This window comes from Alosa sapidissima, chromosome 6 (genome assembly GCF_018492685.1).
Source record: "Alosa sapidissima isolate fAloSap1 chromosome 6, fAloSap1.pri, whole genome shotgun sequence".
In the NCBI taxonomy this organism is placed as follows: domain Eukaryota; kingdom Metazoa; phylum Chordata; class Actinopteri; order Clupeiformes; family Clupeidae; genus Alosa; species Alosa sapidissima.
The window spans coordinates 24,712,846-24,729,828 of NC_055962.1; the positions used below are offsets into that span (position 1 = coordinate 24,712,846).

The window sequence follows — 16,983 nt, forward strand, 5'->3', positions numbered from 1 at the left end:
TTCCCTTGCTGTGAGTAAATGTTTTTTCACTCTCTTTTAGACATAAACGAATGTGTTGTGATTCCAAACATTTGTGGCCCCAACTCAAACTGTGCCAATACCAATGGAAGTCTTAACTGTTCCTGCTTGACTGGATATCAAGTGGCCAACCCAAATCAATCCATAAGTGATAGCAATCAGTGCACAGGTATATGAAAAAGTACAGGCTTTAGCAGTCTTTTTCTAAAAATTCAGTTTGACCCTTTTTCAACAGACTATTGTTGACTTTGTGTTTTTAGATGTGGATGAATGCCTTCAGACACCGTCAGTCTGTGGTCCAAACTCAGTCTGCAACAACACCATTGGAGACTACAGCTGCTTGTGCTTGAGTGGATATAATGTCAGTGATCCAAGTGTGCGAAGTAGTGCTAACAATTCCTGTACAGGTAATGTTGTTTTTACAAACCATATAAAGGACCTTGGCAGAATTTAACACAGTTTTCTGCATGAATATGCATTTTAACTTAAACTCTACCTTTTTCAGACATAAATGAATGTGATGATATACCAAACGTATGTGGACCCAACTCCAACTGCACCAACACCAATGGAAGCTACAACTGTTCCTGCCTGAGTGGATATCGGGAGACCAATGTTAATCAAACCATAAGTGCCAGCAATCAGTGCACAGGTAAATAAAGACATGGACACTTTCTATGTCTATCTCTGAATTATAGTTGCCCATTCTTCCAATAAAATGTTGTTGACCTTATGCTTCTTAGATGTGGATGAATGCCTTGAGACCCCACCAGTCTGTGGTCCAAACTCAGTCTGCAACAACACCGTTGGCGACTACAACTGTACATGCTTGAGTGGCTATAATGTGACTGATCTAAGTGTGCGGAGTAATGCTGACAATCCCTGTACAGGTAAGGATTATTGTCGTGTGAAGGCAGGACTCTGAGTGGAATATTTGAAGCTTGAGTTGACCTTTCAGCAGATCCAGGCCACCAACTGAAGTGCTGGTGATCTGAGGTCATTTTCATCAAATTTGTCTGTGCAAAAATGCAGTTGCTGTTGGTTTTCCCTTGCTGTGAGTAAATGTTTTTTCACTCTCTTTTAGACATAAACGAATGTGTTGTGATTCCAAACATTTGTGGACCCAACTCAAACTGTGCCAATACCAATGGAAGTCTTAACTGTTCCTGCTTGACTGGATATCAAGTGGCCAACCCAAATCAATCCATAAGTGATAGCAATCAGTGCACAGGTATATGAAAAAGTACAGGCTTTAGCAGTCTTTTTCTAAAAATTCTGTTTGACCCTTTTTCAACAGACTATTGTTGACTTTGTGTTTTTAGATGTGGATGAATGCCTTCAGACACCGTCAGTCTGTGGTCCAAACTCAGTCTGCAACAACACCATTGGAGACTACAGCTGCTCGTGCTTGAGTGGATATAATGTCAGTGATCCAAGTGTGCGAAGTAGTGCTAACAATTCCTGTACAGGTAATGTTGTTTTTACGAACCATATAAAGGACCAAGGCAGAATTTAACACAGTTTTCTGCATGAGTATGCACATTTGAAGAGTAGTGCTGACATTCCCTGTGAAGGTTATCAGTTATTTCTGATTGATTAATATGTTCTGATTGTCTTTTTTTAAATTTCCCTTTATTCAGATATCAATGAATGTGTTGAGACTCCAAACGTATGTGGTCCCAACTCAAACTGTACCAATACCATTGGAAGCTACAGCTGTTCCTGTCTGATCGGATATCAAGTGACCATTGCAAACCAACCCATAAGTGACAGCAGTCAGTGCACAGGTAGATGGATTTACATGTATCCCAGATGTCAATTTATGTTTTTAGCTGAACTGGTATTTTCTGTTCCAATGTTATATTGTTTCAACTTCTGTTTTAGATGTAAATGAATGTCTTGAGACCCCACCAGTCTGTGGTCCAAACTCAGCCTGCAACAACACCATTGGAGACTACAACTGTACATGCTTGAGTGGATATAATCTCACTGATCCAAGTTTGAAGAGCAGTGATGACAATGCCTGTGCAGGTAAGATCGTTTTTACAAATCATATAGCACATGTGTTTTGGCACAAACACTTTTATGCTTGAGTTTGAATTTGTATTAAATTACGCCTTGTTCAGGTGTGAACGATTTATGCTTTTGTTTATGTAAAGCACATTGAATGACCTCTGTGTATGAATTGCGCAATATAAATAAACTTGACTTGACTTGAACGAATGTCTCTCATTATATCTGTCTGAAATTTTCATTTTAATGTGTTTTTCTCTCCATATATTTTCAGATGTGAATGAATGTGACCAGTTACCATCAATCTGTGGTCCAAACTCAGTCTGCAACAACACCATTGGAGACTACAACTGTACATGCATGAGTGGATACAGTGTCAACAATGAAGATCTACCAATAAGTGTTTACAATCCCTGCACAGGTTTGTAATCGCTTTATCATATTCAATATTAACATTAAATTGTTCCTTGTTTTAAAATCTTTTTTGACTACTGGGTACTTTTTATGAGGACTCAATATATTATTCTGTGTTTAGATATACATGAATGTATGGAGACACCAAATCTGTGCGGCCCCAACTCAAATTGTACCAACAAAAATGGAAGCTACAGCTGTTCATGCTGGAGTGGATATCAAGTAACAAATGCAAACCATCCCATAAGTGACAACAACCAATGCATTGGTAAAGACATTAAATATTGCATTTATTCCAATCGATTTATTTTCATATGAAATCATGAAGGTCATTTCATGAAGCTTTTAATACAATGTCATGCAACTGAGCATGATTCTGTCTGATTCTCTGTTCTGTCTGTTTTGATTGTTTTCCATATCTCCTTGTTCAGATGTGAATGAATGTGTTGAGACTCCAAACGTATGTGGGCCCAACTCAAACTGTACCAATACCATTGGAAGCTACAGCTGTTCCTGTCTGATCAGATATCAAGTGACCAATGCAAACCAACCCATAAGTGACAGCAATCAGTGCACAGGTAGATGGATGCACATGTATCCCAGATGTCAATTTATGTTTTTAGCTGAACTGGTATTTTCTGTTCCAATGTTATATTGTTTCAACTTCTGTTTTAGATGTAAATGAATGTCTTGAGACCCCACCAGTCTGTGGTCCAAACTCAGTCTGCAACAACACCATTGGAGACTACAACTGTACATGCTTGAGTGGATATAATCTCACTGATCCAAGTTTGAAGAGCAGTGATGACAATGCCTGTGCAGGTAAGATCGTTTTTACAAATCAAATAGCACATGTGTTTTGGCACAAACACTTTTATGCTTGAGTTTGAATTTGTATTAAATTACGCCTTGTTCAGGTGTGAACGATTTATGCTTTTGTTTATGTAAAGCACATTGAATGACCTCTGTGTATGAATTGCGCAATATAAATAAACTTGACTTGACTTGAACGAATGTCTCTCATTATATCTGTCTGAAATTTTCATTTTAATGTGTTTTTCTCTCCATATATTTTCAGATGTGAATGAATGTGACCAGTTACCATCAATCTGTGGTCCAAACTCAGTCTGCAACAACACCATTGGAGACTACAACTGTACATGCATGAGTGGATACAGTGTCAACAATGAAGATCTACCAATAAGTGTTTACAATCCCTGCACAGGTTTGTAATCGCTTTATCATATTCAATATTAACATTAAATTGTTCCTTGTTTTAAAATCTTTTTTGACTACTGGGTACTTTTTATGAGGACTCAATATATTATTCTGTGTTTAGATATACATGAATGTATGGAGACACCAAATCTGTGCGGCCCCAACTCAAATTGTACAAACAAAAATGGAAGCTACAGCTGTTCATGCTGGAGTGGATATCAAGTAACAAATGCAAACCATCCCATAAGTGACAACAACCAATGCATTGGTAAAGACATTAAATATTGCATTTATTCCAATCGATTTATTTTCATATGAAATCATGAAGGTCATTTCATGAAGCTTTTAATACAATGTCATGCAACTGAGCATGATTCTGTCTGATTCTCTGTTCTGTCTGTTTTGATTGTTTTCCATATCTCCTTGTTCAGATGTGAATGAATGTGTTGAGACTCCAAACGTATGTGGGCCCAACTCAAACTGTACCAATACCATTGGAAGCTACAGCTGTTCCTGTCTGATCAGATATCAAGTGACCAATGCAAACCAACCCATAAGTGACAGCAATCAGTGCACAGGTAGATGGATGCACATGTATCCCAGATGTCAATTTATGTTTTTAGCTGAACTGGTATTTTCTATTCCAATGTTATATTGTTGAACTTCTGTTTTAGATGTAAATGAATGCTTTGAGACCCCGCCAGTCTGTGGTCCAAACTCGGTCTGCAACAACACCATTGGAGACTACAACTGTACATGCTTGAGTGGATACAATGTGACTGATCCAAGTTTGAAGAGCAGTGATGACAATGCCTGTGCAGGTGAGATCGTTTTTACAAATCATATGGCACATGTGCTTCGGCATAAACACTTTTATGCTTGAGTGTGCATTTATATTAAATTACGCTTTGTTCAGGTGTGAACGATTTATGCTTTTATTTGTTATTACTGTTTGCTTTTGTTTATGTAAAGCACATTGAATGACCTCTCTGTATGAAATGGACTATACAAATAAACTTGACTTGACTTGAACAAATCTCTCTCATTATATCTGTCTGAAATATCCATTTTGATGTGTTTTTCTCTCCATATATTTTCAGATGTGAATGAATGTGATCAGTTTCCATCAATCTGTGGTCCAAACTCAGTCTGCAACAACACTATTGGAGACTACAACTGTACATGCATGAGTGGATACAGTGTCAACAATGAAGATCTACCAATAAGTGTTTACAATCTCTGCACAGGTTTGTAATCACTTTATCATATTCAATATTAACATTAAATTGGTCTTTGTTTTAAAATCTTTTTTGACTACTGGGTACTTTTTATGAGGACTCAATATATTATTCTGTATTTAGATATACATGAATGTATGGAGACACCAAATCTGTGCGGTCCCAACTCAAATTGTACCAACAAAAATGGAAGCTACAGCTGTTCATGCTGGAGTGGATATCATGCAACAAATGCAAACCATCCCATAAGTGACAACAACCAATGCATTGGTAAAGACATTACATATTGCATATATTATATTCCAATCGATTTATTTTCATATGAAATCATGAAGGTCATTTCATGAAGCTTTTAATACAATGTCATGCAACTGAGCATGATTCTGTCTGATTCTCTGTTCTGTCTGTTTTGATTGTTTTCCATATCTCCTTGTTCAGATGTGAATGAATGTGTTGAGACTCCAAACGTATGTGGGCCCAACTCAAACTGTACCAATAACATTGGAAGCTACAGCTGTTTCTGTCTGATCGGATATCAAGTGACCAATGCAAACCAAACCATAAGTGACAGCAATCAGTGCACAGGTAGAAGAAGAATTCATATTGTATAGCATAAGGAATGAAACTGTAAGCATTATGTTTCAGTGCATCTATGCATATTTATACATCTGTGTGAAGGATTCTATTTATAACTGAATAATTCTGATTCACTTGGCTTGTCTGTCTTCACAGTATTAGTTTTGACATGCATTATGTTTTTAGATGTCAATGAGTGTCTTCAGACTCCCTCAATCTGTGGACCATTCTCTGTCTGCAATAACACAGTCGGCCATTACACCTGCTCATGTCTTAGTGGTTACACTGTCAACAATGCAGATCCACTAATCACTGTTGACAATCCCTGCACAGGTTAGTTTGTTGCAAAGCTGATGATTCACTTTCAACATGATATAGTGTTCTATCATGTATACCTGGCCTCTCCAAGAATGAATCTGTAGTGTGTAAATATAGTGCAGTATAGTAAATGGACATAGGCCTAGTGGGAGTGTGTAGTCAACTCAGAAAACACTGAAGCTCGTAGTCAAAAGTAAAAACAAAATACAGAAGAAGTTAGATAATCCACTCAGGAATCATTTTAATGGGTTAACATTAACAATTACATGCTGTTACTTATAGTGTTGAGCAGATGTTATTAGATGTCCTTCATTCTCATGCAAACACACCATAAGAATTCACTGAGATGGAAAAGGAAATGACATTGAAACATTGGTTGGTGGCACATTCACACTGACAAAATCAGGGTACATTTCCAATAACAATCAGTTTAATCACAAGCACCAGATTTTTGAGTAGATTGTAGACTAGAGTCCATGGCATAGTTATGCATAAGTTGTCAAAACATCAAATATCATATGTATTTAAAAGTGAATACATATTCAGAGAGAACAACTTATCAATCATAAATTACATGACACTGCAAGAAACTAAAAAAGTTTGATTCAAAGCCTCATTTAGTCATTTTTCAGAACTTTGTAGAAGTTTCTCCACCAGATTACACCCTTTGCAGCAACCTTGAATTCTCCCGCTGTGTGCTCAGCTAGCATGTGGAAAAATGTCTTGCATTCAGTGACTGTGTCTTTCCTGTGGAATGTGCTCCTGTATTTATTAATCCAGATTCTTAGTTGTCTATTAGTCTATATATTTTATACCACAAGGGTATGTCAGTGAATGGATCACAAACAAGGAATTAGATAATATGAAGAGTTCAGATGCAAAACCCTCTAAATCCGTCTGACCACTTTTCTTTTAAATGAGCATTTAAATTCAGGCTCCTATAGGTTTTTGCCTATAAATCGATATTTCAGACCAGGAAGCGAGTGGTATTTAGTGGGTTTAGAAGTTAAATTATTTGATTAGCGTATACTATGTGAGGAGAGCATCCCCTCACCATCTTTATCTCATTTTTGACATAGGTGGCATTTAGAGGCTTTTGCATCTGAACCCTTCATCTGTTAACTGGTTTCCAGATTTTGTCCTGTAGGTAGAGGAAAGCTGTGTTTCTCAAACACTGTCCAGTTAATCAACTGAGTCAGTGTACTGATGAAGGAATAGATTAAATAGACAGATGTGGAAGGTTTGCTGGTGATTTCAAGCTCACTTTAAAGAGTAGCCTACTTTAGTATTTTGAAAATACAAAAATAAAGTATTAGATAATATGTTATTTTCCTGAGATAGAGCATCTACATTTGCTGGTTCCTTTCCTACCTGTGGTGGCGCGGGATGTACAGCTGCAGAAGGGGGAAGAATTTTTAATCTACAGCTATAAGGGAAATTTAGGCTAACTGGAACAACCCACTTCCAGTGAATTATGCTAACGGTGTCAAACACGTGTGCGTTTCTAGAAAGGGTTGTTGGCTAACCTCAGTCACAATCTTTGTAGTTAGAACCGTCATTCTTGGATTTGGTGTTTCTAGAAAAGATAGTTCCAACAATCAATCGCAAACATGGGCGGAAAGTTTAAGGTAAAAATCTAAATTATAAAAGTTGATACATATCATAACCAGAGAAGTCATAAACAATTAAAATAAACATATGAAAATAGGTAAATGAAAAATTAGAGAAGATTAAAAATTAAAATTAAAATTAAAATTATGGTAAAATAGGGGAAAGATTAGATAAAATAATATTAAGGGAAAGCAAGGGAGAAAAAGTAGGTCTTTAACTTTGTTTTAAAACAATCTGTCTTTATGTGTTCAGGAAGCTGGTTCCAGAGTTTGACTGCATATGAGCTAAAGGCGGCTTCACCACATTTAGTTCTAGTAGTTGGTGGAACCAGAAGTAGTCTCTGTTGCGACCTGAGTGACCTATGGGGTGTGTAGCAGTGGAGCAGGTATTTTAGATTAATGGGGCCGCTACCATTCAGAGTCTTAAAAACAAGTAGCAGTGTTTTAAAATCGATTCTGTGACTCACAGGGAGCCAGTGTAAGCGCTTGAGTAGCGGTGTGATGTGATCAGAATCCTTTGGCTCTCATCAGAATCCTTGCTGCCGCATTCTGGATTAATTGGAGTTGCTTAATTGTTTTCTTGGGAAGGCCTGTAAAGAGACTATTACAGTAGTCCAGTCTGCTCGATATAAAGGCATTAATGAGTTTCTCAAGGTCTGTTTTGGTCATTAGTTCCCTAAGCTTGGATATGCTTTTTAAGTGATAAAAGGCTGATTTAGTAACCATTTTAATGGTTACAGGGCTTCCCCGAAAATTAGGCAAAGCTAAGATTGGCTCCATGAAAGCATGGGAGGAGTAAAGGCTACACTACGAGTCTTCCTAGTAGAACTTTCGCTGAAGCTATCTAATCTAATCTTTCCCCTATTTTCCCATAATTTTCATTTTAATTCTATCTTTTCTTGATTGTTTTTGTTTTTTTAATTCTATCTTTTCTTAATTGTTCATGGACTACCTTCATGGTAGGCCTACAACATGTACAGGTGGGTCTCGAAAAATTAGAATAGTTTAGAATTAGAAAATTTATTTCAGAAAGTGGATCTTTCATAGCCTGGAAATCCAGACCCAAATCCGAAAGATTAAGGGTCTGACATTGAGTAATGAAAATGGCCCAACTCGAGGGGCGACACCAAGCATGCATTTGAAAATCTCACTGCACACAATTGGATAACACTACGACTAATGTTTACGGACTGATTCCGAACTTTGATGCAATTGGATAACACTACGACCAATGTTTACTGACTGATTCCGGAGTTCGACGTTGCAGTGCTGTCGTCATCTGTTTAGCTTGCCTCTGGCCCGCCTATATCAAATAGTTAAGCCAGAGAGGGTTAAAGCTAGTAATCAAGGATCTTTGGTTAAGCAATATAGCACGAGTGAGAGTGGGGTTGGTCATGGATATTCCCACGGGTGTTGTTCGGCCGTGTTGTTGGCGCAGGCAACAACAGCGTGGGAATATCCATGACCAATCCCACGATCACGAGTGCTATATTGCTTTTATACAACAATTCTACCACAAACTAAATAATCTGAAAAAAACCCATTATTGTTTAAAAATGTTAATTTCGACATCGTTCTTACGCATCAAAAAATAGTTCCCTTTTCAATAGACAGCGTCTTGGTTGCTAGGTAACCAACATTCCAGACCCCTTGTTCCGGGTCTTTGTGGTTTACATGTCTTCTTGAAAGAAATGTGGAAATCACATTCATATCTAGGTGCATGCATGTTACAAGGACACTGGGCCATGTCATGTAAGGGACATGGTACTGCAAAAAAACGGAAACATAGTCTACATTGCAGAACCACTCAACTTTATTAATGTATAGTGAATAAATGTTACACTACTGTGCACAGCCTGACGTGACGATGCTAGCTAGCACGTTAGCAGCGGTTAGCTAATTATGCTAACGTTAGTTATCTACAAGTCTCCTCCAAGTGACAATCATATTATACACAATGCTGGCAATGCTGAGAACAATTAGCATCCTCGTTTATCTTACTTACATTGAGTTGACTGTGTGGCTTAATCCACAGATGTGGTGAAGCACTGTTTCCTTATGGTTTGCTAAGGAGTAACCCATTGCTTGAAATAGTGGAGAGCTGGGTGTCAAATCTTCGCATTGTATCGCGGAGTGATTTATTATTAGCTGTGCTATCAGATGTGCTGTGCTTGAAATGTCCAGGGATATTCCAACTCATGGAACGTCTCTCGGCCAATCAGAAACAAATAAATAGTTCCATAGAACCCAATTGTTGTATAAACTGATGTAATTGGTGCAGCTTGGCTACAAGGGCATAGTTAATGAGCATCAGTACTTTCATATATTCTAGATTCATTAGATATAAAGTGAAATATTTCAAGCCATTTTTTGTTTTAATCTTGATGGTTACGGCTTACAGCTTATGAAAACAAAAAACGAGTATCTTAAAATATTAGAATTAGATCATGGCCAGTTACCAAACCAAACATGCTTTTAAGCTCGATGGATAAACTTGGGAGGAACATGAACAACAAAAATGTACATACTGTAGATCACAATTAACATAAATCTGGTGTCTTTAAACTCAATTAGCTGGTAGAACTGTTGTACAAAAGCAATATGGATATATATTACATAAGACATTACATCTACAGTACAGTTTTAACTCATTACAGTCATAACAACACCAGCTCTTACAACAACAACAACAACAGCTCCTACAACAACAACAACAACAACAACAACAACTCCTACTACAACAACAACAACAACACCAGCTCCTACTACAACAACAACAACAACCACAACCACAACAACAACCACAGCTGCACCAGGTATGTATTAGCAAAGTTCAGCGGTATATTTAATGTTTTTATTTTGCACTTGGCAATGCCACTGTTATCTCTTGTGTGATTACAAAGGTCCTATATGTGAATATCAATTAATGTGAATATTACTACTATTAATGCCTGGTTCTCTTTCAGTCGAGTTCACACAATGTTAACCATTGGGAAGTCATCTTCGCATGATGTCATTGATCTCTAATCACCCGTCTCAGGGATTTTTTCATGTGCCTTAGACTATATAAGGGCAATCCTCTATAAACTGCAAAGAAAATATTTGTTAATCTTGCTGGCGAGTTTCAAAAGCTCATAGGAAATCCAGACTGACAAAAGTATACTCGTATGCACTTCACTGTGAGCGATTCCTCGGTTGTGCCACACTCAACCCTCCCAATAGCATTAAAGGAGAACTTGGCAACTATTTCAAATAAACCTGTTAAGAAATCATTTGGATGGTTAAATGACCTGTTCTGGTGAAAATGGTGACTTTTCCCACTCCCCCTAGCGTCCCCAGGCAGAAAACCAACATTGGGACTACCGTCCCGGTAAGAGAAGTGAGAAACAAGAAACTCGTTTTAAATTGTGTTTGATACCTTGAAACATCCACATTATTCTGCCGAACTTATGCTAACCGTTTCACTAGCTTGTAAACAAATCCATGTGCTTTATTGTTACTTTGAAACAGTTTTCAGTTTGAAATAGCATACTGTAATGCACAACTTCTCCAGCAGAGGGGGAAATATAGCTAATCCTACCAAGGGGGGCTGTAAGTACTGACAAAGTCCTTATAGGCAAGTCCCTCCACTCAGCGGCCATATTGCAACGTTTTTTGGGCACTCATCGGGCATCCTAATCGGCAGAAATGCGCCAATCTTGCTCCAGCGGCGAGTTCACAACACATAATTGGCACGATGTCTTCACAACACACCATATGATTGGTTCAATGTATTCACATCACACCACATGATTGGCTCAATGTATTCACATGTCGACGTTTTGCCGAGGAAGGGGTGGGATATGTGTAGACAACGGCCATATTGGCGTCGCCCTTAGAAGCAGAGTCATTGAGTTCCGCTTTACCCTAACGTTAAACAGCAAGAGATGTGGCTAGTGAGAGCACATCTGCCTGGTGAGAGCACTGCACGCCTACAACCAACAATCAAACCCAGCTGTTCATCTACTATGGAGCTATAGGCAATCTGCCGTGCGCTATCAAAGCAGACACTTTCCTGCTGGTTGATTGAGGCCTTCACTCTGGCATACATAGCTTCAGGTGTGCTTCTTCCCCTGAACAATTAAGACCCCATTCCACGAGGAGTGTAGCTGCCTCCTGGATGGCTAAAAAATGTGTATCCAGAGAACATGTCTGCTTAGGTGTAAGCTGGCCTTCAGGTGACACCCTTGTCCACTTCTATAACCTAGACGTCACCAGTACATCGTTAGCCTGCTCTGTGCTTTCAGCTCCAGCACCAGCAAGCTACCTCTGTCAACTTACACCAGTCGGGGTCAGATACACATGCTGACCAGCGCTTGCTCCCAAAAAATTGCCGACCCACAGCCGGTAGCCACCAGCCATGTGAAGCACGCCTCTCAACTAGTCTCATGCTTCAGAGCTACTTTACAGCGCCAGTGAGCTACCGCTGCTCCTTCTGTACCGCGGCCACCAAGTTTGTCTGTGTGTGTTCGCCAAATGCAAAGCCTGTGCAACCATTGCTGTCATTGCTGCTTGAAATATTATGTACATTTCCAGCCTCACACCTGTGGGCAGCTCTCTGTTGTCAGCAAACTGCCCCCTCTAAAGGACCATTTACACCAACTATTAAGATAACTAAGATAAGATAACTGTAACTATTACTATAATGAGTCTCTTCTTGTGTTGATAAATGTGATGGCTAACATTTGATGGCTGTCAATGGCTGTCAGCCAGGCTTGGAATTTCACCATTTTAGGGGCAAGGCCAGTTGGGCATATTTGGTGGGGGGCACAAAGGCCACATGTCAGATTTTTATCATTCTCAAAATCGCTCTGAAAGTGATCCCCTATGATATCATTCGTCATGTTGTTATTGTTATAGTTTATGTGAGGAAGTTGTCATCATATAAGCAAAAGAGATACTCTTTTGTTGTTATCATTAGTTAACGTTCTTGGTGTGATTGGCCCTTTAGACCACGCAGCATTGCTAATACTGTATTATACTGTCAGTCTGTTTTGTGTCTAATTAGCCATGTGTGCCAAGCACCCTGGCTGCAAATCTGGGTGAATTAGTCTGTTGCAATGAGGGCTGTGGTATGTGTTCCCATTGGTTAACGTCGAGTGAACTGAAAGAACTTATGGTTGCGAATATGGTTACAAGATATAAGACCACATGGCGCAGTGCTCTTATATTGTGTAAGGCCTGTGAGAAATGAGACGGTTGTGATAGGAGATAGGTTCAGATTGATAGCGCCATGCGTAGATGACTTTCCATTGGTTAACTTCTCGTGTTCTTGTTGTAAGAAAAATTGAGTGCAAGCAGACAGAGGCAGGTTTGAAAACTGAAGACATGGTGAACTATTTATTGGTTAACAATGGTGTTAGAACTACGAGCTCGGAGGCCAGCATATGAGCTCGGAGGCCAGCATATCTCACCGCTTATGGCGGCGGCCGACTGAACCTCTAGAGCTGTGTCTTCCCTCTGCATTTAAAGCATAGCCCACCCTCTTTGATTGTGTCAAGAGGAAAGGACTCCTCATCAAATGATTAATCGTCGTCATGTGTCCTCATGCGGTTCTCATGATCGTCTAGTAACAATGGGTCATTGTTACTAGACCCAAATGGGAGCATTTGATTGACAAAGGTCACAAGAGCAGTTTGGTCGACAAAGGGTTTAGCTTGATCAAAGGCTAGGGTGATGATGATTAAAATGAATGTTAAAATGCATACACTCTGGAATGTTAAAATACATACACTCTGGAATTTCTCACTACATTCTCCTTCAGAGAACCGAGGTTATATTCATAACCATACTGTTGTGGGATTATTTCCCAGAGGGATTCCAAGAACGTTTTCAGTGATCAACTTGGCTACGTCAACTCAGACTAAGTGGTAAGCCTCCTCATTGTAGAGCCCTTTGTTTTGTCAGGAGGGCTCCACTATTTGGAGGGTTACCACTTATTATGACTGCCACGCAGCAAAGCGGCGGTCATATAGGTTTAGTCACAGTTTTTTTTTCATTCGCAGGAGTAATTTTCCGTCAAGGATTCCCGGGACATTTAAAGACTGGGGTGCACGAAACTTGGTGGGCATGTAGCCCCACAAGGATAGCATGGAACCATTGCGGACACAGTTTTCTGTGAATATCTCGAGAATTGTAGGGCCTAGGAGGACCACCTTTTTTGTATGTTGGTCTTAAGGGGCCATGTCAACCCATCCCATAACCACTCATTTCATGTATAGTGCCACCTAGTTAAAAATGAAAAAGCAAAAATGAGATGTTATAATCGCAGGTATCTCTGACCTGACATGGTCAGAACTAACCTGACTCTCGCCAGATGAATTTCGTTCCGCCTAGCTCCACTCATCCATCTGGGATCGATCCATTGGAGTGTTGCTTCAGAAGGCTGGGCCTAATCAAAAAATGCTTGCATATGATTGAATAAGCCACTTGTCCGTCATCTATTGACGTGCTACTTCAACCACTCACATCGAAGCCAACCCGTGACGCTGATAACAGTCTCACAGTCGCTTCTACGCTATGTCACATCTATGAAACTCCCGTCCTGATTGGCTCTACCATACAATCTCGTGCTGAAATCACTCTCAATGGAAGAGGTCCCAGATGGATGTGAGTGAAGCTAGGCGGAGCTAAGCGCAACGAAATTCATCTTGCAAGAGTCAGGTTAGGTCAGAACTGCACGAAATAAAAATTGTAGGATCATTATGACACCGTCTGAATGCACACCAATACAATAAATTAATTTATGTTACTGTACACCAAGTGGCCTGTAGGTGGCCGGACACAGTTTTCTGTGAATATCTTGAGAACCGTAGGGCCTAGGAGGACCACCTTTTTTGTATGTTGGTCTTAAAGGGCCATGTCAACCAATCTCATAATCATTCATTTCATGTATAACGCCACCTAGTTAAAAATGAAAAGCAAAAATTAGGTGTTGTAATCACAATATCTCTGGCTTACATGGCCAAAACTGCACAAATCATCAATCAAATGATCATTATGACCAGTGGCGCCGCGAGGGCTGAATTCCATAGTATGCACCTTGGCCCAGGGCGCTAAAGGGTGTTTTTAAGCGCCAGAACTGCTTATCATGTCGTGACGCCAATCATCTTCTAATGTATCCTTATGTTGAGATGTCCATTCTCTTTGCAGTAAACATAGGCTATCATTAGTGCGCAAAGCATGTTTCAATTAAGACAGTAGCCTACACAAGCTGTTTTTATTGTTGGAATATTGAATGATTTGATGAATAAAGCGTTGAAAAATTGTACGCACAGTGCGTACTGGATTACGGCTAGCGGCGCCACTGATTATGACACCCTCTGAATGCGTGCCAAGTTTCGTGGACTTCCGTTCATGGGGGGCCATACAATAAATTAATTTATGTGTACATTTAGTGACTGTACACCAACAGAGTTTTCTGTGAATATCTTGAGAACCTACATGTGTGCATATAGAACCCATTCCATATGCACACATGTGCATAAACAGATATACATGCACACACATACATTCACAGTAATCATACATATGACACATACACACACAGTAGACATATGTACGCATGCATGCACATGTGCACACACAGGCACACACACACACACACACAAACAAACATAAACACGTACATGCACACATGCACACAATTCAAGAATTTCTCAGAATTGCAGGCAAGATGGGGGTGGGGTTGTATAAAATGTATTTTACATGTGAAATCTATGAACTAATCATGTTTTGGTACTTGTTATATAGCAGATACCAGTGAGAATTGAGTGTGCATAATGCAATTCAGTGAGACAGTTAGAATCATATATGCCTTTCACCTTTTGTGTACATTTCTGTTCACAGATAAGTCTGCGATCATGAGTGTGACATTGCAGGGTAACTTTGATACTAGTTTAAATGATCCAACAAGTGAAAGGTTTCGAAATTTGAAGAACAGTATACAAAATGCAGTAAGTATAATTTATTAATTTAAGAATCTTAATTTTACAATATGCAGGCTACAGTACATCCAAGATATTAAAATGTTTACACAAAGTAATGTGATGCAGCACATGCCACCCCTGGTAAAGTTGAGTAAAAAGAGGTACAGAGGTACTTTTTTTCTTTCAGAATAGATTAGCTTCCGTTAAATGTAGAATTTTTCCTATTTGATTTATTTTTATTTTTTATTTAATTTTTTGTTTATCCTTCATTTTGCCAGGTAAGACCCATAGAGATTTTACATCTCCTTTTCAAGGGAGTCTTTTATGGAGTTTTTTTTTTATACCTCATTTTACTCAACTTTACCAAGTGTGCCAGTAGATGTGGAGGGTACTGTCATTAATTGTCTAAGCATTTCCAAAATACATGGTGCCCAAAACAGGATAAAACAAGCATTAATTCAGCACTTTAATAAGTCAATTTTGTATTCTTTACACAGATCGGCAGAAGTTATGAAAATGTACCTGGTTTTAGATCTGTAATTGTAACAGGATTCAGGTAACGTTGTGGCTATGTTCTTGTGAACCTTCTTCAAACAGACTAGCTCTTATTTTTTAGAGCATGTCATTGAATATGCCATATGTGTTGTAACAATTTTATTTTTCCATGATTGTTAATTGTTATGGCTGTTAGGATGCCAGGATATTTGTAAATCAATATTTGCACTGACAAATGTCCAGAGAGGGTGGCTAAGGCCATTTAGCATGCAGTCCATAAGGCAATTACAATCTTTATTTGATGCACCAAAAACATTTATCTTACCGGTAATATTCTGCCTGTATTCTTATGAAATGTTTTGTCAAACAATTTTGGTGTTTCACCAAGGGGTTCTAAATGTGTCATATTCTATTGTATTATGTATTAACAAACAAATTATTATTTTTCTTTCTTTTACAGGCAAGGTAGTATAATAGCTGACATAAACATTATTCATACCAATCTCGACTGGGCCCAGATAAATCAACAAAATAATGACCTCTCTAATGAACTGAAAAAAGAGGGATATGATGTTGCTGAATTTGTTTCTGAAAGTGGTAAGAATCCATCCAACATTAAATGATTTTGCATTTACTTTTAATTTTAATTTGATATACATCAAATTACTCCTCCCCACACACACACCATTATCTCCCCCCCCCCCCCCCCCCCCCCCCCCCCACACACACACACAGGTACACCCCCTCCCCACACACCCCATTACTCCCCCCCCACACACACCAACACACACACACACCATTACACCCCACACACATCTTTAACGCTAACCTGGCTCTTGATAATACCTTTATGAGTACATGACAATAAATATATTGAACTTGAACTTGAACATCATCAGTAAGGTTCAAGATTCTTCAAGGGGAGGTTCACTCAGGAGATGTTTCCATGGAATTAAGATGCCCTGAATCAAATGAAGCTGTAGATGGCCCAGAATGGAGAATTGACGGAAAGAAAGTCTCTGGACTCAGCCCAGACAAATATGAAATTTTATCCAGCCGCAGACTGAAAGTAAAACGTGTTGTCCTTGGTGACCAGGGTAAGTCATTTTATTCAAA

General features: G+C 39.0%; 1 protein-coding gene across 1 annotated transcript in view; it reads left to right on the plus strand.

The window, feature by feature from the left end:
- The window catches only part of adgrf6 (adhesion G protein-coupled receptor F6), a 143,916-nt gene that overhangs the window by 116,414 nt on the left and 10,519 nt on the right, over window positions 1-16,983 (plus strand). Inside the window, exons 75-92 of the mRNA XM_042095910.1 lie at window positions 41-187; window positions 279-425; window positions 524-670; window positions 762-908; window positions 1,903-2,049; window positions 2,306-2,452; window positions 2,567-2,713; window positions 2,877-3,023; window positions 3,121-3,267; window positions 3,524-3,670; window positions 3,785-3,931; window positions 4,095-4,241; window positions 4,338-4,484; window positions 5,025-5,171; window positions 5,340-5,486; window positions 5,664-5,810; window positions 10,063-10,108; window positions 10,736-10,775. Of these exons, the coding sequence (XP_041951844.1) occupies window positions 41-187; window positions 279-425; window positions 524-670; window positions 762-908; window positions 1,903-2,049; window positions 2,306-2,452; window positions 2,567-2,713; window positions 2,877-3,023; window positions 3,121-3,267; window positions 3,524-3,670; window positions 3,785-3,931; window positions 4,095-4,241; window positions 4,338-4,484; window positions 5,025-5,171; window positions 5,340-5,486; window positions 5,664-5,810; window positions 10,063-10,108; window positions 10,736-10,775 (2,438 nt within the window). The remainder of the gene's footprint in view (window positions 1-40; window positions 188-278; window positions 426-523; window positions 671-761; window positions 909-1,902; window positions 2,050-2,305; window positions 2,453-2,566; window positions 2,714-2,876; window positions 3,024-3,120; window positions 3,268-3,523; window positions 3,671-3,784; window positions 3,932-4,094; window positions 4,242-4,337; window positions 4,485-5,024; window positions 5,172-5,339; window positions 5,487-5,663; window positions 5,811-10,062; window positions 10,109-10,735; window positions 10,776-16,983) is intronic.